Source organism: Eubalaena glacialis, chromosome 10 (assembly GCF_028564815.1).
Source record: "Eubalaena glacialis isolate mEubGla1 chromosome 10, mEubGla1.1.hap2.+ XY, whole genome shotgun sequence".
Classification (NCBI taxonomy): domain Eukaryota; kingdom Metazoa; phylum Chordata; class Mammalia; order Artiodactyla; family Balaenidae; genus Eubalaena; species Eubalaena glacialis.
The window spans coordinates 71,084,489-71,100,728 of NC_083725.1; the positions used below are offsets into that span (position 1 = coordinate 71,084,489).

At 38.1% G+C, this 16,240-nt stretch overlaps 1 protein-coding gene across 6 annotated transcripts in view; it reads right to left on the reverse strand.

Annotated features, from left to right (window-relative positions):
* NUP98 (nucleoporin 98 and 96 precursor) overlaps window positions 1-16,240 on the reverse strand; it is a 97,314-nt gene that overhangs the window by 72,551 nt on the left and 8,523 nt on the right. For all 6 annotated transcript variants that reach the window (XM_061201335.1, XM_061201337.1, XM_061201334.1 and 3 more), the window contains exons 2-8: window positions 11,364-11,458; window positions 8,547-8,648; window positions 8,263-8,439; window positions 6,572-6,711; window positions 5,022-5,129; window positions 3,793-3,973; window positions 2,242-2,405 (exon numbers count right to left, since the gene is read on the reverse strand). In XM_061201335.1, the coding sequence (XP_061057318.1) occupies window positions 2,242-2,405; window positions 3,793-3,973; window positions 5,022-5,129; window positions 6,572-6,711; window positions 8,263-8,439; window positions 8,547-8,648; window positions 11,364-11,439 (948 nt within the window). In that variant the 5' untranslated portion in view covers window positions 11,440-11,458. The remainder of the gene's footprint in view (window positions 1-2,241; window positions 2,406-3,792; window positions 3,974-5,021; window positions 5,130-6,571; window positions 6,712-8,262; window positions 8,440-8,546; window positions 8,649-11,363; window positions 11,459-16,240) is intronic.

The following is a 16,240-nucleotide window of genomic DNA, read 5'->3' on the forward strand; positions in this document are numbered from 1 at the left end:
TTTACTGAGATATAATTCACATACCATAAAGTTTACCTATTTAAAGTGGACTATTCAGTGGGTTTTTTCTATGTTCAGTGCTATGCAACCACCCCCATTCTAAATTCAGAAAATTTTGATCACTCTAAAAAGAAACCCTGGACCCATTAGCAGTCACTCTCCATTCCTAGGCAACCAACCACTAATCTACTTTCTGTTTCCATAGATTTGTCCATTCTGAACACTTCATATGAATGGAATCATACAAAACGTGGTCTTTTGTGAATGGCTTTCACTTAGCATGTTTAAAAGGTCCATCCATGTTGTAGCATGTACAGTACTTCATTCCATTTTAATGGCTGAATAATAGTCCACTGTATGTATATACCACATTTGTTTATCCCTTCATCACTGATGAACATTTGGGTTGTTTCCACCTTTTAGTTATTATGATCAGTTGTATACAAGTTCTTGTGTTTTTATTTCTCTTGGGGGAAATACCAAGGTGTGCAACTGCTGGGTCATATGCTAACTCTACATTTAACATTTTGAGGCATCGCCAAATTTTTCCGAAGTGGCTGCACTATTTTATATTCCAAACAGCAATGCATGAGGGTTCCAATTTCTCCAAATTGTTGAAAACATTCATTATCATTGTCTTTTTGTTTATAGCCTTCCTATGTGGATATGAAGTGGTATCTCACTGTGGTTTTGAAATGCAGTTTCCCTGATGCCTACTGATATTGAGTACCTTTTCATGTGCTTATTAGTCATTTATCTTCTTTGGAAAAATGTCTATTCAAGTCTTTGGTCCATTTTTTAATGGGCTGTCTTATTATTGAATTATAAGAGTTCTTAATTGTTTGGACACAAGTCCTTTGTGAGATACATGACTTGAAAATATTTTCTCCCATTTGCAGGTATTCTTTCTGCTTTCTTGATGGTATCCCCTTTGACCCACCAAAGTTTTTAACTTTGAAGAAGCCCAATCTATTTTTCCCTTTTGCTGCTTTTGCTTTTGGTGTACTATCTAACAGATCATTGCCTAACTCCTTTTCTTCTATGAGTTTTATAGTTTTAGCTCTTACATTTGATCCATTTTAAGCTAACTTTTATAGTTACCACAACTGTATAAAGAAAAGGTCCAACCTCGTGCTTTTGCATGTGGAAAACCATTATCCCAGCACTCTTTGTTTAAAGATTCTTTCCGTAGTGAACTGTTTTAGTACTATTGTTGAAAATCAATTAACCATGAGGACTTGTTTCTGGACTCTCAATTCTAGTCCCCTGATTTATACGTCTAGCCTTATGCCAGTATTACACTGTCTTCATCACTTCATCACTCCAGCTTTCTTTTCTTTCAAGACTGTTTTGGCTATTCTGAGTTCCCTTCTATTCCTTTCTGAGTGTTTTTAGTATGAAAGGTTGTCAAATGTCTTTTCTCTACCTACCGAGGTGACAATATGGCTTTTGTACTTTATTCTACTTTACGGTTTATTACATTAATACGAAAATATGTTGAACCAACCTTCCTAGGATAAATCCCACTTGGTCACAGTGTATAATCCTTTTTATATGTTGTTGAATTCAGTTTGCCAGTATTTTGAAGATTTTTGCGTCTACCTGTACTTTTTTTTTTTTAATCAGGCAAAGTTATCCCTAATTTTAAAACCGGGTATATTCCAAGGATTCTAATCAGTAAATCATACCTCAAATTAACCTTTAATTTTATACTTCCATAAAAGAGTCCCTAGAAATAAACTGCTAATGACTATGAGGACTTTCTCTTCTACTATCTGGACAGAAGTAGCAATTATCCAACATGGCTCTAAGTTTTAGTTCTCTCTTATTTATTTTAATGAACTAAACTTCTTTGCCTGACTCCACTTAAGGGAATGAGCTGAAAGAACCTTCTGAAATAGAGCCAGTAGTTTATAAATATTTTCTCCTATACTTTATAGAACGGCTGGAGTCAATGTCCTAAGGTATAGCTTCAGGACGGCCAATTCTAGCACACTAAGCAGTGATTAGTGATGAGAAAATATGCCCAGAAAGGATAAGTGACTTGTTCAATAGCCTCTCATTAAATACAGAGTAGAGCCTGGACTAGAATCTATGTCTTAATTATTCAAAGATTTTGCTCTCTTCCCTTTACTACACATACCGTCAACCCTTAAGAACTGCAGTAGAGATAGAACTTGTTAATTTGACATGATTAGAAGCCTCATTACTTAGCTCTACAAATAAGACCTGTTTCCTTACCATGGTGTTGGTGCTTGGCTGTCCTAGTGTGTTGGTATTACCAAAGGAAAAGCCAGTGGTCTGGGTGGTTATGGCCTGGGCAAATGGTTTGCTGAAGAGGCTGGTAGCCTGCTGATTCTGTTGGCCAAAAAGACCACCTGGATTTGTTCCAAATCCAGTCGTACCTTTCAGGAAAAGAAAAGGAAAAATAAATGGCGGGGGGAAATGCCAAACCTCACATTATCTAGTTACTTCAATAGTCTATGTTATTGATTACATATCTAAATTACCCTACATTCATTCATTACTCAAACTGGATAACCACTTCATTTTCCACCTTTCTTCACATAACTCCAGATTTGGTTCAGACTCTACTTTCTACAAAAATACTCTGACCCCAAGAACCTGGGCTGGGCTAAGTAATCTTCCTTTGTGACCCCATAGTTTTTTGTCTATTTTACAAGATTACACACTACACTTAAAGTCTATGTGTGTATTTTTAACCTTGTTAGACTAAGTTTTTCCTCAGAACAGGGGCTTTCTCTTTATAGCAATATATCCAGCATAGGGTGTGACACAATAACAATACTTAATAATGGCTGAACTAAATCACAGAATACCAAAACTGAAAAGAATGTAAATGCCACTTAAACGTGTATTCGTTTGTGTATTTGTGTGTGACTCTATAGAAGGCTACCCCCAAAAATGTAACTTTTGCTTGTTTCTACAGAAGCAAACTGGTGGCTGGGGGCGGGGGGGGGGGGGGGCGCGGAAGAAAAGACCTTTGGATATGTACGTTTTTGTATCTCATGAACTTTAAATCATATATGTGTATTACTTTTGCAAAAGTAACACTTTTATAAAGTAATTTAGTAATCATCCTAGACTCCCCTCTTTCACATCCCACATAAATCAATCCATCAATAAATCCCATCGGTTCTACATTCAAACTGGTTCCAGAATCTGACATTTTTACCATACCATAGCACCATTCTCTGCAAGCCACATCATCTCTCATGTGGATAGGGCAACAGCTTTTCTAACTGATTTGTTTCCACCCTTGCCCCCATACAATCTACTCTTAATACAGCAGCCTTCAGAATGATCCTTTATTCATAATCACATGACTTATCTAAACCTTCTAATGGCTTCCTGACTCAAATAAAAATTCAGATCTTGACACTGGCCCACAAAGGCCTATAAAATATATTCCCCTATATCCTCCAGTACTTCCCCTTGTCCTCTCCCCTTTGGCAAAAACTCAGGATTTCTAGACTTCTAGTTTCCTCCAGCTGGAATATTCTTCCCCCAGAAATCTGTATAGCTTTATGCTTCACCTTCTTCAGATAGGTCACTGATCAAACACCACCTATCAGTGAAGCCCTTCTTAATCATCTACACTTAATACTATATTTCTCCCCACCCCCCACAAACGTACCAGGCATTTCCTATTCCTCTAGCAGCCCTGAATCATTTTTCTCCATAGCACTTAGGCACAAAAATGACAATTATGTTTTACTTTCAGTTGTCTGTCCCTCCTCAATATGGCCCAATATGATGTCAAGTGCTTACTAGTTCCAAAGCCTGTTTTGTTCTGACCATAGGCAAAGCCTGAATTCGTAGTGGAAGAACTGAAGAGTCCTGTTGCACTGGAGGTGGCTGGAGAAGACCCAAACAAGCCAGTCGTGGTACCTGCTCCCACTTGGTTCTGCGGGCCTTTCCGGTTGGCCTGATAATCCTCTAAACGAAGTTCCTAGAGTAAGTGAAAACATATTCCAAATTAATATGCAGCCAAAAAAATTATTTAGGAGGCTAAATACTTGAATTTAGTATTCAATTTCTGTGTTCACATAGGAACCATGATTAAAAAAACAGAAAACTATGGAATGGTTAACTTACTATCATTATAGAAAAACATTTTCAACAGTGTATAATGGACATTAAAATCCATACCATAATTACCATAAAACTACAGGCCAAAGGACCAACCACATCTTAATTTCAATTTTCTTCTATAGACAATAATACTTTCATTTAGACAATAATCTTGTCTACTCCCACCCCAAATGTAAAGATTAGCTGATTAAAAGATGGACGATTCTGAGGAATTCAGAAAACTTAGGAAAAGAAGAGATAAAGTTTAACAGTTTTGTCTCACAAGTAAGGGTGTTTCTGTATACTCCAAAGAAGCAAGCACAGTTTGGAACGTAAAAGAAGCAACAGCAACAACCGGAGATGACAGTCAAAATGTACAACGAACTATCACACAGCAACGATAATGAACAACCTATAACTTCACACAACATGGATAAACATCACAATGTTGAAAGACAGATTTAAGAGTACGTAATATAAGATCCCATCTATGTAAAATTCAAAAATGGGCAAAACATGGGCAGTCAGGATAGTGGTTACCTTTGGAAGGGGAGGATTGTGACTTTGGGGGCAAGGCCCAAAGGGGACATCAGGGATGCTGATAATGATTTACTTACTGTGTTGCACACTTATGACTTTGCATGAGTTTACTAAAAACACATGCATGTGCACACACTGTCCAGTGTAGTATGAGCAACAGCCAATCAGAATAGACTATTAGTAAAACTATACCCGTACATATAAGCTGAATATCATCCTTGCCTAAAACAAAAGGTATCTATAAATAATATATTAATTAAAAAAAATAATTTGGTTAATCTTAATTTTTTACATAAATCCTAAAAAATAATCAAAAACATTTAAAAAAGCTGCTTCCCAATAGAATCAAAAGGTTAGGGTGATACTCTGTAATGCATTTTACTGACCTCTAGGGACTTGCTTTCATATTCTTTCATAGCAGTAATACACTGGTGCTTGGTACTGATGTTAGTGCTAACTCCAGCTTTAACCATAGTATCTGCACCAGTTGGAGGCTGCAAAGGAAGATAAAGGCAAATCTGAAAGTCTAAAGAAAACGTTTAAGTTCAAGCTTTATAACCCTACTCTCCCAGACACAAATCTTCAACGACTGAACTCTATAACCAGTCCCCTAGGTTCTTTACTTAACAAGACAGTTTTAAGAGTGCTTGATTAAATACATTGCATCCTGATCTCTCCCTGTATCAAGGTTATCTGCATAAGTCAATCTCAGTAACAGTTATCAAAAACCCAGAGATTAATCCCATAACCAAGCCATTCAATTATCTACTAAAATACACTTAATAATATATGCATAAGGGAAGCTTTATCCAATTTACCCAGTATATACATTTAAACCTCTATTTCTGAGTTCTAATTCCGACTCTGCTCTGAAGTGTCTGCTTTGTGACTGTTGTTGCATTTACGAAATATGGAAGCCTGGTTTTCCCCCCTATAAGCTTATGAGACAAAAGGCACTAGTAACTAAAGATTCCTACTTATATTGTTAGTTTTCTCAATTACTGTACTTTCCAAGAGACAACACACAGTATTTTTCTCTATCATTTATATTTAACTTTATTTTAAAATCAGGATTTTAAATTCAATATTATGAATTCACCACCCTGCCTAAGAAATTCTTCATTTTCTGGAAGAATTTTAACAAGTTTTGCCAATCCTTATTTTTGCCAGAGATTTCCATTAGACTAACTGCACTGCCAGCCTATCCTAAGTATCTCCAAAACAATAACATCAAGTAGTATCTTACATCAAGTGGTATTCCATGTATTTTCATAAACAAAATCTTTCATTCTAACCCTCTATCCAACTTCTCTCAAAAAAGCTGAAGAAAGCACAAAACTCATTTGCTTCATTTTGCCATTTCACCAACAAAAGTTTTATTTCTAATTGGCACACAAAAACTGATGAGTTATTCCATACGGCTCCTTAAGGAGGCCCTATTTTCAATGATTTTTACAGTTTGCCCCATCATTCCTTCTTTACTTCTGTAAAGAATGGTCGACGATTCAGAGGCCAATTATGAACACAGTAAATACAAGCTCAACCCGATATTTCTTTTTTTCTGGCTGCACCGCAAGGCTTGTGGAATCTCAGTTCCCTGACCAGGGATTGAACCCGGGCCACGACAGTGAAAGCCTGGAATCCTAACCACTAAGCCATCAGGGAACTGTAATCAACTACTACTGTAATCAATCTTGTGAATACAAATTTAATTGGTTTGAGCATAATTCAAACATAAATTATAATCTAGATTTATATTTCATGACTCCTCCTGTCTACTATACAACTATTCACAGATATTGTTCTTAACACATATTTCAGGAAGAGTGAGACTAAGCTATGCATAACTGGAAAGAGAAGAAATTTTATGATTCCTCCTGCAAAAAAACATACAGGAGACAAAAATATTCCACAAAGATAGAAAGACAATACTTACGTTAAACTTAATAGTAGTCCCAGTAGGAGCAGCTGTAAAACTACTTGGCCCAAAGAGGGAGCCAGATGTGCTACCAAAAGGATTAGAGGTGGTATTTGTAGTTCCAAAAAGTCCCCCGCTGCTGGTACTTGTTCCAAAATCTATAAATTAGAAAGAAAAATGGATGGTAACAGTAAGGAATTTAAGAATCTGTAAGCTATCTTGGAATTGGCCTGTGGCATTAGAGCAGCATTATTTTCAAAGCCTCAGGTTTTCTATCTTTCAAATCTCCCTAGCAAGTACCTTCAAACAGATATTTCATACAGACACACACAGTTCTAGGCTCACAACTTTGAAGTGAAACAAAATCTGAATCTTTGGTCAGGTAAGTGTCTGTAAAGTCCTTGGGCATACTTAGACAACAAGTTAGAAGAAACAGTATTCTGTTTCATTAAATATTTTATCTTATTTCTCTCGGTAAGACCAGATGCTCAATGAACTTGTCTTTCTGACAATCCCTTACCACAACAGACCTGAACAAGAGTCACAGTATATTTTATTTACATATATTATTACAAACACCCACATATAACCAAAAAGTTTAAAACAAACAAATGGTCCCATTAGGGTAACCACACATAGGTTAATATAAAATTTCACCCAGAAAAATAATTTAGAAAAATTAGTAGGCATGTTGGTCATTTATAGAAATAAATCTACTTTTCCAAATAGCTGAGTTTAAAAAAATTACATAACAGAGAATTTAACTGTTATCTAAGGAATGTATTTTTCAAAATATAAGATACTACTTCTAAAGAAATTACACATATGGTACCAGAAATAGCAGTAAGCAATACAAAGTTATTTGCCAATATTTAATATTAAGTGACATCCTAATATCAAGTTAAGAGGAATGTGATTTCTCACTGGCAGTCAAACTATTTCTTTTCTAAAAACATGTCCTAATGTATAAAGTAAATAGGCATATCTCTTTTGAATTAGTATTTTAGATTGCATTTTATATTGTCATGGTTAAATATTTCAACATCCCCTCAAACAACTTTCCCTTTGTAAAATACTGATAGCTGGCTAACTTACTTATTCTACCATACTAGTGCTGGGAATGGCATCAACTCACAGGGCACACCTGTGCAACTAGCAGTGTTTCTGCCTCAAAGAACTGTGTGGTGAAATATCCCTGGGCCACATTTAGACTTAAAGAGAAAGAAGCCATCAATTAAAAACACTTGCTATGGCTAAGGAATGGAGGAGTAACCATGTCACATCCAGTACTTACCATTCCTGCTTCAGTTTCTTCAAACCAAAAGCGAAACAAAGGCAGGAAGGTGCCCCTGCAGTATACTACAGTTAACTATACATATTTCTCCTTGAAATTCTCCCTTCTTGACACCTATGACAGTACTCTGACTTGGCTTTTCATCTTATTCTCTGGTCATTCTATATCAGGTACCTCTTCCTCTGCATATTCCTTAAATACCAGTGCCCCTCAGACTTCCATTCTTGAAGAGATGTACCCCTTCCTTTTCAGCCTATTAAACTTTTCAATACCATTTTGAAGTTTTCCTCTTCCCATGTTTTTGCTATGTGGTGAGAAAAGGAGGTGGGTGAACACAGGGAAAAGGAGAAGAGAGAACACATTCAATAAGCAAATCAAATTGTTAGATGCAGAAATCCAATGATTTACTACTTACTCCCAAAGCCTGTTGGTTTATTTTGTGCAAAGGCATTGTTTTGGGATGAGAAGAGACTGGTCCCTGTGCTTGCAGTTCCAAACAAGCTGTTTGATGTTCCTGTCGATGTGCCAAACCCAAAGCCACTGCTTGTGGAGGTAGCTGGCTGGCTAAATGAATTGGTACCAAATAAGCCTCCTGGAGAGACAGAGAGGGGAAAAAAAGGGTTAAACAGACTGGAGTCACTAAGTGAAGCCCTATACCAGCTATGAATAAACCAACTGTATTCCAAATAAAGCCCCTACCTGGTTTGGTCTGTGAATTTCCAAACAGGCCTCCGGTATTGTTGCTAGAACCAAATGCAGATGTTCCAAATGCCCCTCCACTAGTAGTGCCAAAACCAGTATCTGATAAAGCAAAATCCAGGGTCAGAATAAAATCTAAACCAGGTGGCCCAATGAAAGAGGATTTTAATATTTCTTAACATTCTGCATTTGAACAGGACCACTGGTCTAATCCAAAAACTATTTTTTCAAAATTCCATCAGACTACTTATAACAGAGCTGATATTAAGCTACACTTTATTCATTGTCCTGGGTAAAGTAAGGAAACTTAAAGTTAAAAAGGTTATAACTTTTCAATAAGTTAAAGATGTTGATAGGTTTTAAAAAAAAAGAGTGCCAAGCTACTATGAACTACAGACAAAAATAATCAAAATTTGGGTTTCCTGGTGGCACAGTGGTTAAGAATCCGCCTGCCAATGCAGGGGACAAGGGTTCGAGCCCTGGTCCAGGAAGATCCCACATGCTGCCGAGCAACTAAACCCGTGCGCTACAACTACGGAGCCTGCACTCTAGAGCCCGCGAGTCACAACTACGGAAGCCCATGTGCCTAGAGCCCGTGATCAGCAACAAGAGAAGCCACCGCAGTGAGAAGCCTGCGCACCGCAACAAAGAGTAGCTCCCGCTCACCGCAACTAGAGAAAGCCCACGCACAGCAACGAAGACCCAATGCAGCCAAAAAACAAAAGAAAAACAAAAGAAACAAAAAACCGTGAAAATTTTCTCCAGACACCATACACTCCACAGTCTCTGGGATGAATGGTCCTTAATTAGAGGAGCACATCAGAATGACCTGGGAAGTTTTCAAAATACACATGTTCAACTTCCAATCCCAGAGATTCTAATTCCATAGTTCTATGATGGGATATATGTATTTCGGGAAAGAACCTCCAAAAGTGACTCTGAGATAAACAACAAGGTCCTACTGTATAGCACAGGGAACTGTTAATTTAGTCAATATCTTACAAAATAAACTATAATGCAAAAGAATCTGAAAATATATATGTATGTATAACTGAATCACGCTGCTGTACACCAGAAACTAACACAACATTGTAAATCAAGTATATTTCAATAAAAAAAATTTTTTTTTAAAGTGACTCTGGGGGCTTCCCTGGTGGCGCAATGGTTGAGAATCCGCCTGCCAATTCAGGAGACACGGGTTCGATCCCTGGTCTGGGAAGATCCCACATGCCGCAGAGCAACTAAGCCTGTGCGCCACAACTATGGAGGCTGCGCTCTAGAGCCCATGAGCCACAACTACTAAGCTTGTGTGCCGCAACTACTGAAGCCCGCGCACCTAGAGCCCATGCTCCGCAACAAGAGAAGCCACCGCATTGAGAAGCCCGCACACAGCAACGAAGAGTAGCCCCCGCTCACCGCTACTAGAGAAAGCCCACGCGCAGCTACGAAGACCCAACTCAGCCAAAAATAAATAAATAAAATAAATAAACTAAAAAAAAAAAAAAAGTGACTCTGGACTTCCCTGGTGGTCCAGTGGTTAAGAATCCACCTAGTGGGCACTCTTGGTTAAAAATCAAGGACCTAGATATATACAATAGTTTAAGAAAAGGTCAGGAGACACTTGTAAAAATTTTCTCTAATATTTTTGTTAGGAATGATTGAGGATTGGTAGTTATGCTTTTTAAAAACCTTCATGAATTAAAGTTCCTGGGATTTCCATTAAAAAACTGTTCAGATGCTCCACTTAAAAAGAGAGGGATAAAAACAAGATTGGGAAAATGCTGATAGCTGAAGCTGGGAAATAAGTACATGAGAGTTCGTTATACCATTCCTTCTGTTTTTGTGTTTAAGTATAAATTTTTAACAAAAAGTTTATAAGTGAGTGAATAAGGGTTGCTATAGGCAACTAGTGCCATGTGGAGTGGAAGGGGAAATGGATCTCAGGAGGGCTGGTGGGAATTAGGGACTTTGACATTTTAACCGTTGTTTCTTATTCACAGAGCAAATCTCAGAGCAGTTACTCAGCAACTGCATTTTATTTTATTTTATTTTTTTGGCCACGCAGCATGAGGGATCTTAGTTCCCCGACCAGGGATCCAACCCGGGCCCCTTGCAGTGGAAGCAGGGCATCTTAACCACTGGACTGCCAGGGACGTCCCTCAATAGTTGCATTTTATTTTTTAAAAGATTTATTTATTTATTTATTTATTTATGGCTGTGTTGGGTCTTAGTTGCGGCATGCGGGATCATCGCTGCAGCTCGTGGGCTCTTCATTGCGGCGCACGGGCTTCTCTCTAGTTGTGGCGTGCGGGTGCCAGAGCATGTGGGCTCTGTAGCTTGTGGCACACAGTCTCTCTAGTTGAGGCGTGCAAGCTCAGTAGTTGTGGCACGCGGGCTTAGTTGCCCCGCGGCATGTGGGATCTTTGTTCCCTGACCAGGGATCGAACCCGCGTCCCCTGCATTGTAAGGCGGATTCTTTACCACTGGGCCACCAGGGATGTTCCAATAATTGCATTTTAGACTTCAATATTTAAAAAAGGATTTCCTGGTCTGAAAATTAGTAACAAATTATAAATTTCTGCCAAAGCCAATTAATAACAATACTTTAAATACCTTCTACTGATGATCAGAAAACCATGAAAACTCAGAACTTACTTCTTTTTAGAAAATTTTAACAAGATCGTATCCTGGTCATTTTTCAAAGTTATTATAAAGACCAAAGCATAAATTAATTCCTATCTAAAACTACTGGAGTGGATTTATTCTTAATAATAGCTTAAGATTTTTCTCCCTCATTTGTTATTTTTTAAAACTTACTCTGCCCAAATGTTGAAGCTGTGCCAAAGCCACCGGTGCCACCCCCAAAGGGTGTTCCAAATGACTTATTAAACATCTTCGAAATCTTCAGAAAGCTGGAAAGAAGAAAAAAATTATCACTTTTTAAAGACCACAGAGTGCAATGGAATTTTTTTCAGAAAAATGTATCATTCTACAAATTTATTAGGCCTATTCAAACTATAGCATAACGTTCACTCTCATTCAATATCCTAAAACTCTGTATGATAAAACAGACTTCGTAAAATTGAGCTGAATTGAATTAGTACCATAATGTGAAGTTAAACTTCATATCCCACCAACAACCATCCCTTTAAAACAATGTTTTTCGACCTTTTTAAAAAACCTAAGCCCCCCTTTAATAAAGATTTCAGGTCTACTGTACCAGATTTTGGTATGTCCCACGTAGTAAGTTATGCAGAATACCCATTAAAAAGTACAAGGATATTCTCTTATCCCAACCACCTGAGAAGCTAACATTTTTGCCAGGCTTTAGTTTCAACAGTTTGCATTGTAAAAAGTTTTTCCCCCATTTGTTTGTATATAAAATGATGTAATATTGTTCTTCAAACTATACACACCTCCTCCTCCCATCTCTAAATCTCCCAGAGATTCTGGTGCCCTGACATTCTTTTTGAGATTACTTCTTAACAGTACTCTCTATGGTCCCCTGCTTATCTATCTTCTACTTCTTCTGGGAATACTACAGAAAACCTTTGGTCAAAACCCCCACTGCATATGAATGAGTCCCCTCCAGTATCCAAACTATACACCCAGTCACACTTAATGAATTGGACCAAAGTTCCAACAAGTACAAAAATGAAGTTTGATTTCCCCCTCTAGATCTGAATGAAAACAAGGCAAAGGTATAGTTTACTAAAAAAGTAAACACTTTCCCCCTCTATAAATTTTCCTTAAACTTAGGACATCTGCTACCACTTACCTGCCAGCAGACAAGAAAATAATGAGTAAACTACTTTAAATATGAAAACTCAGAAAATAGTCAATCATGCTTGTTTGGATTTTACAACAGGCATGATAGCTTTTTTATTATTTACACATAATGAAGTAGTTTCTTTCTTCTAGTAAAATCATATGCCTCATTCATATAATAGAATTAAACATATCAATAACATGTTGAGGTGTGCCCCACAATGTTCCAGTGTCCCATTAGCACTTTGGTATTCTAACACCCAAAACATTTTGTGCAACACTGGGAAAAAGATGAAATAAGAAATGCTTTTTATAGAAAGCAACATTCTGCCCCCTGTGTTCCCCTAGAAAAAAAATTCCAGCACTTAGTTCTTTATCCTAACATCCAGGAATTTAATAACTCCTTCAATTAAACAAAGCTCACTGAAACCAGTGGTTCAAGAGGGCCACATCAGAATTAGATGGCAAGCTTTTCAAACTACAAGCCTCTAGGCCCCATTCCAGAAGTCAGAAACCAAAATGTCCAGGATTTGGATGTAGACATTTGCATTTTGAAAGGCTCCTCAAGTGACTCTAATGCATTCCCTTGGAACTGGAGGTTATATTTCAGGTAATCATCATTTCTCTTTCAGTAATGAGATCTGCTTGAAGTTTCCTGCCTTCCCAATTTATCAGGTGTCACAAAGTCACAGACTGGACCTTTACCATATTAACTGATGACTCTCCCTTCCAGGGGAAATATTCTTGGAAGTACTACAGTTTTGCTTTTCAACAGTTCATTCAGAATTGACAGTTATGCTAGGGGTCAGATGTCTGGACCAACTCATTTTGATTGTACTCTCTCTCACACTGCAGTCTTGGGTCAAAGCCCCTACTAAATCCACTTTATCTGCTGACTAAATTTTTTGACCCGTCACCAGTAAGGTAAAAACTGAGTTGTAATATTGTTATGCTAAATCTGCCATTTGTTTTCTTATTCGACCCCACAAATAGCAATCTATTCCTGTAAATCTGACATCTTCCATACAAAAGCCCAGTTAATAGTTTTTCTCTATGAAATTTGTCCTCATACAGAAGATTTTAGTGTTAATTAGGGTTTCAGTGGCACTAGGTTCTACAGACCAAATCCACAACTTCTAACAATCAAAATTTGATTTTAAATAGTCTTATCCTAACATAAAAACCTAGTATCACACATATATTCCACAAAGGATTTTAAGTAGTAATAAAATATCCTGAGAAACACTTCACAGTTTACAAGCCCTTATATATTATCTCAACAACCCTAAAAGTATGGTATTATGCATCACCACCTGTATTTTACAGTTGAGGAAACAGGATCATGTGTTCAGCAAGTTTCCCCAAGGTCAAAGAAGTGATAAGTGGTAGATCCCCAGTTTAACCTCTGACCTCCCATGGACACCCTCAATCCTAGGATGGAAGATACTAAGAAACAAGCAAGAACATGTGCCGAATATTAAGGAAATTCATCTGTTCCAGACCCAAGAACAAGGACAACACAGGGACCAAATCTAATTTAGACTCCTGGAAAAAAAGCTTCTCACTCAAGCTCAGCCTATCTTTTTGGTTCTGGCAAGGATGAGCCTGGTTTAGCCTCAAGCCTGATCACACTGGGATTCTAAGTGTTTTTTAAAAAACTATCACCATGGAAGCAAACCAAGATTTTGGAAACAGCCTCATTATTTTTATCATGATCGTTAGAAATTAAAGAATGGCTAATACATTAAACCCTTTGCTCTTCAAACAAATCTATTTCCTGAATATGCTATGAAATGTCAGTGACTCATGAAAAATGCCTCCCCCCGCCCCTACCAAACAACGTACTAATTCATTCTTCAAAACCTAGTTCAAATGACATCTCTTCTATAAGCCTTCTCGAACTCCCTTTAGCAATTAGTCATTCCTTTGGGCTTACATGGCACATTATGATTTGTTTACACATATCTATCTTGACTCTATAGTGGACCCGTGATAACACCAACTACACAGATCTCCCTTTGGGACTCAAGGATTTGTTGTCCCAGCTGCTGAGAAGTACTACCAAAAGATTGCCCTCAGCTGTCGGCCCTCTTCAGAACTGTCCCTGCTGAGAGCTGCCTCACCCAAGGTCAGATCACCTCCGGAGGATAGACCATATCCAAAAGCCAGGCACCTTTGCTCCACCTTAGGGTAACTCTGAAGGGTGATCCTAGCTTCATACTCTCCATGGATTGGCTGAGGCCTTCATTAAGATACTATCACAATTCAATTTCTTCCTCAGCTCATTTCTGCTTCCTTTTCTCCCACAGGTGGTGATCCCAAGCTCACTCTCTAATAAAACTCATGAAGGATATCTCCAAGTCAGTGTCTGCTTCCCAAGGAAGTCAACCTCTCAACCTCCCCCAACGATCCCCTCAATACGTAATGAACTCCTCTAAGATAGGAATAGTACCATTTGTTTACTATCCCAAAACCTAACAATGGGTCTGAAACATAGATGTACTCATTTTCTAAATTAATGATAATCATCACGAATGTGCCTTTAAAACACAGTCTAGGGCTTCCCTGGTGGCGCAGTGGTTGAGAATCTGCTTGCTAATGCAGGGGACACAGGTTCGAGCCCTGGTCTGGGAAGATCCCACATGCCGCGGAGCAAGTGGGCCCGTGAGCCACAACTACTGAGCCTGCGCGTCTGGAGCCTGTGCTCCGCAACAAGAGAGGCCGCGATAGTGAGAGGCCCGCGCACCGCGATGAAGAGTGGCCCCCGCTTGCCACAACTAGAGAAAGCCCTCGCACAGAAACGAAGACCCAACACAGCCAAAAATAAATAACTAAATTTAAAAAAAAAAAAAAAAAACCACAGTCTAAATGATCAAGTTACTTTATTTAAAAAAAAAAAATTTATTTATTTGGCTGCACCGGGTCTTAGTTGCAGCATGCAGGATCTAGTTCTTTGACCAGGGATCGAACTGGGGGCCCCCTGCACTGGGAGTGTGGAGTCTTAACTGCTGGACCACCAGGAAAGTCCCATGATCAAGTTACTTTAGAAGTACCTTCTAACTTAAAATTATGCTACATTAATTCTCACAACAAAAGGAAGCCATGAAAGGAAAGATTCTTGGTAGAATTTATCATTTAATTCAGAGGTTGCTAAAGGGAAGAGATCACAAAACGGCTGGATACAACCGGGAGATACTTCTTTGGCCTGTTATATATACATACAAACACACACACACACACACACACACACACACACACATATATATGGTATACTATACACATACATATGTACTTTGAAATGTTTATGTATATATATATTGTCAGTCTAGCTGATAACATTTAAAATAGGGATATGTCAGAAAAATGATTAAGCAAACTAGGACTATAATCACTTCATGGCAGTAAGAGTCTGGAGCTTAGTAGGAACTGTCTCTTTTGGTCATAGCCATACTCTCTAATGTGCCACAATACCCACCCAGTATCATTCATCTCCATCAGCTGCCTGGCCCCAACAGGATTTGAGTTTGTAACTTCTGATATAATCAGAGAAAGAACCCACACATTAACTCAAAGAGCACGTAAGTGCCAAGAAATAAGAAGTCAAAATTAGGTCGGAAAATGGGCGAGAAATGTGAGGAAAAATTCCTGAGGATTTAGAATGTGAACTAGGCCTTAAGGGATTAGAAAGAGAAGAGAGGGAAAGCATAAGAAAGGTACACAGGTAAGAATGGGTTATTTGTGTACCTTTCCTATCTGGCCTTGTATCTCAACACCAAGCCCAGTTTCCCTCACATGATAAACATATAATGAATGTACTTAACAGTTTATTATGTAGTGATGTCATTAACATTAAATTACCCAATTAAAGGACTGAATCAGAGCATTCTGCTAAGTATGTACCCAGAATACGGTGTATCAAGAGTAAG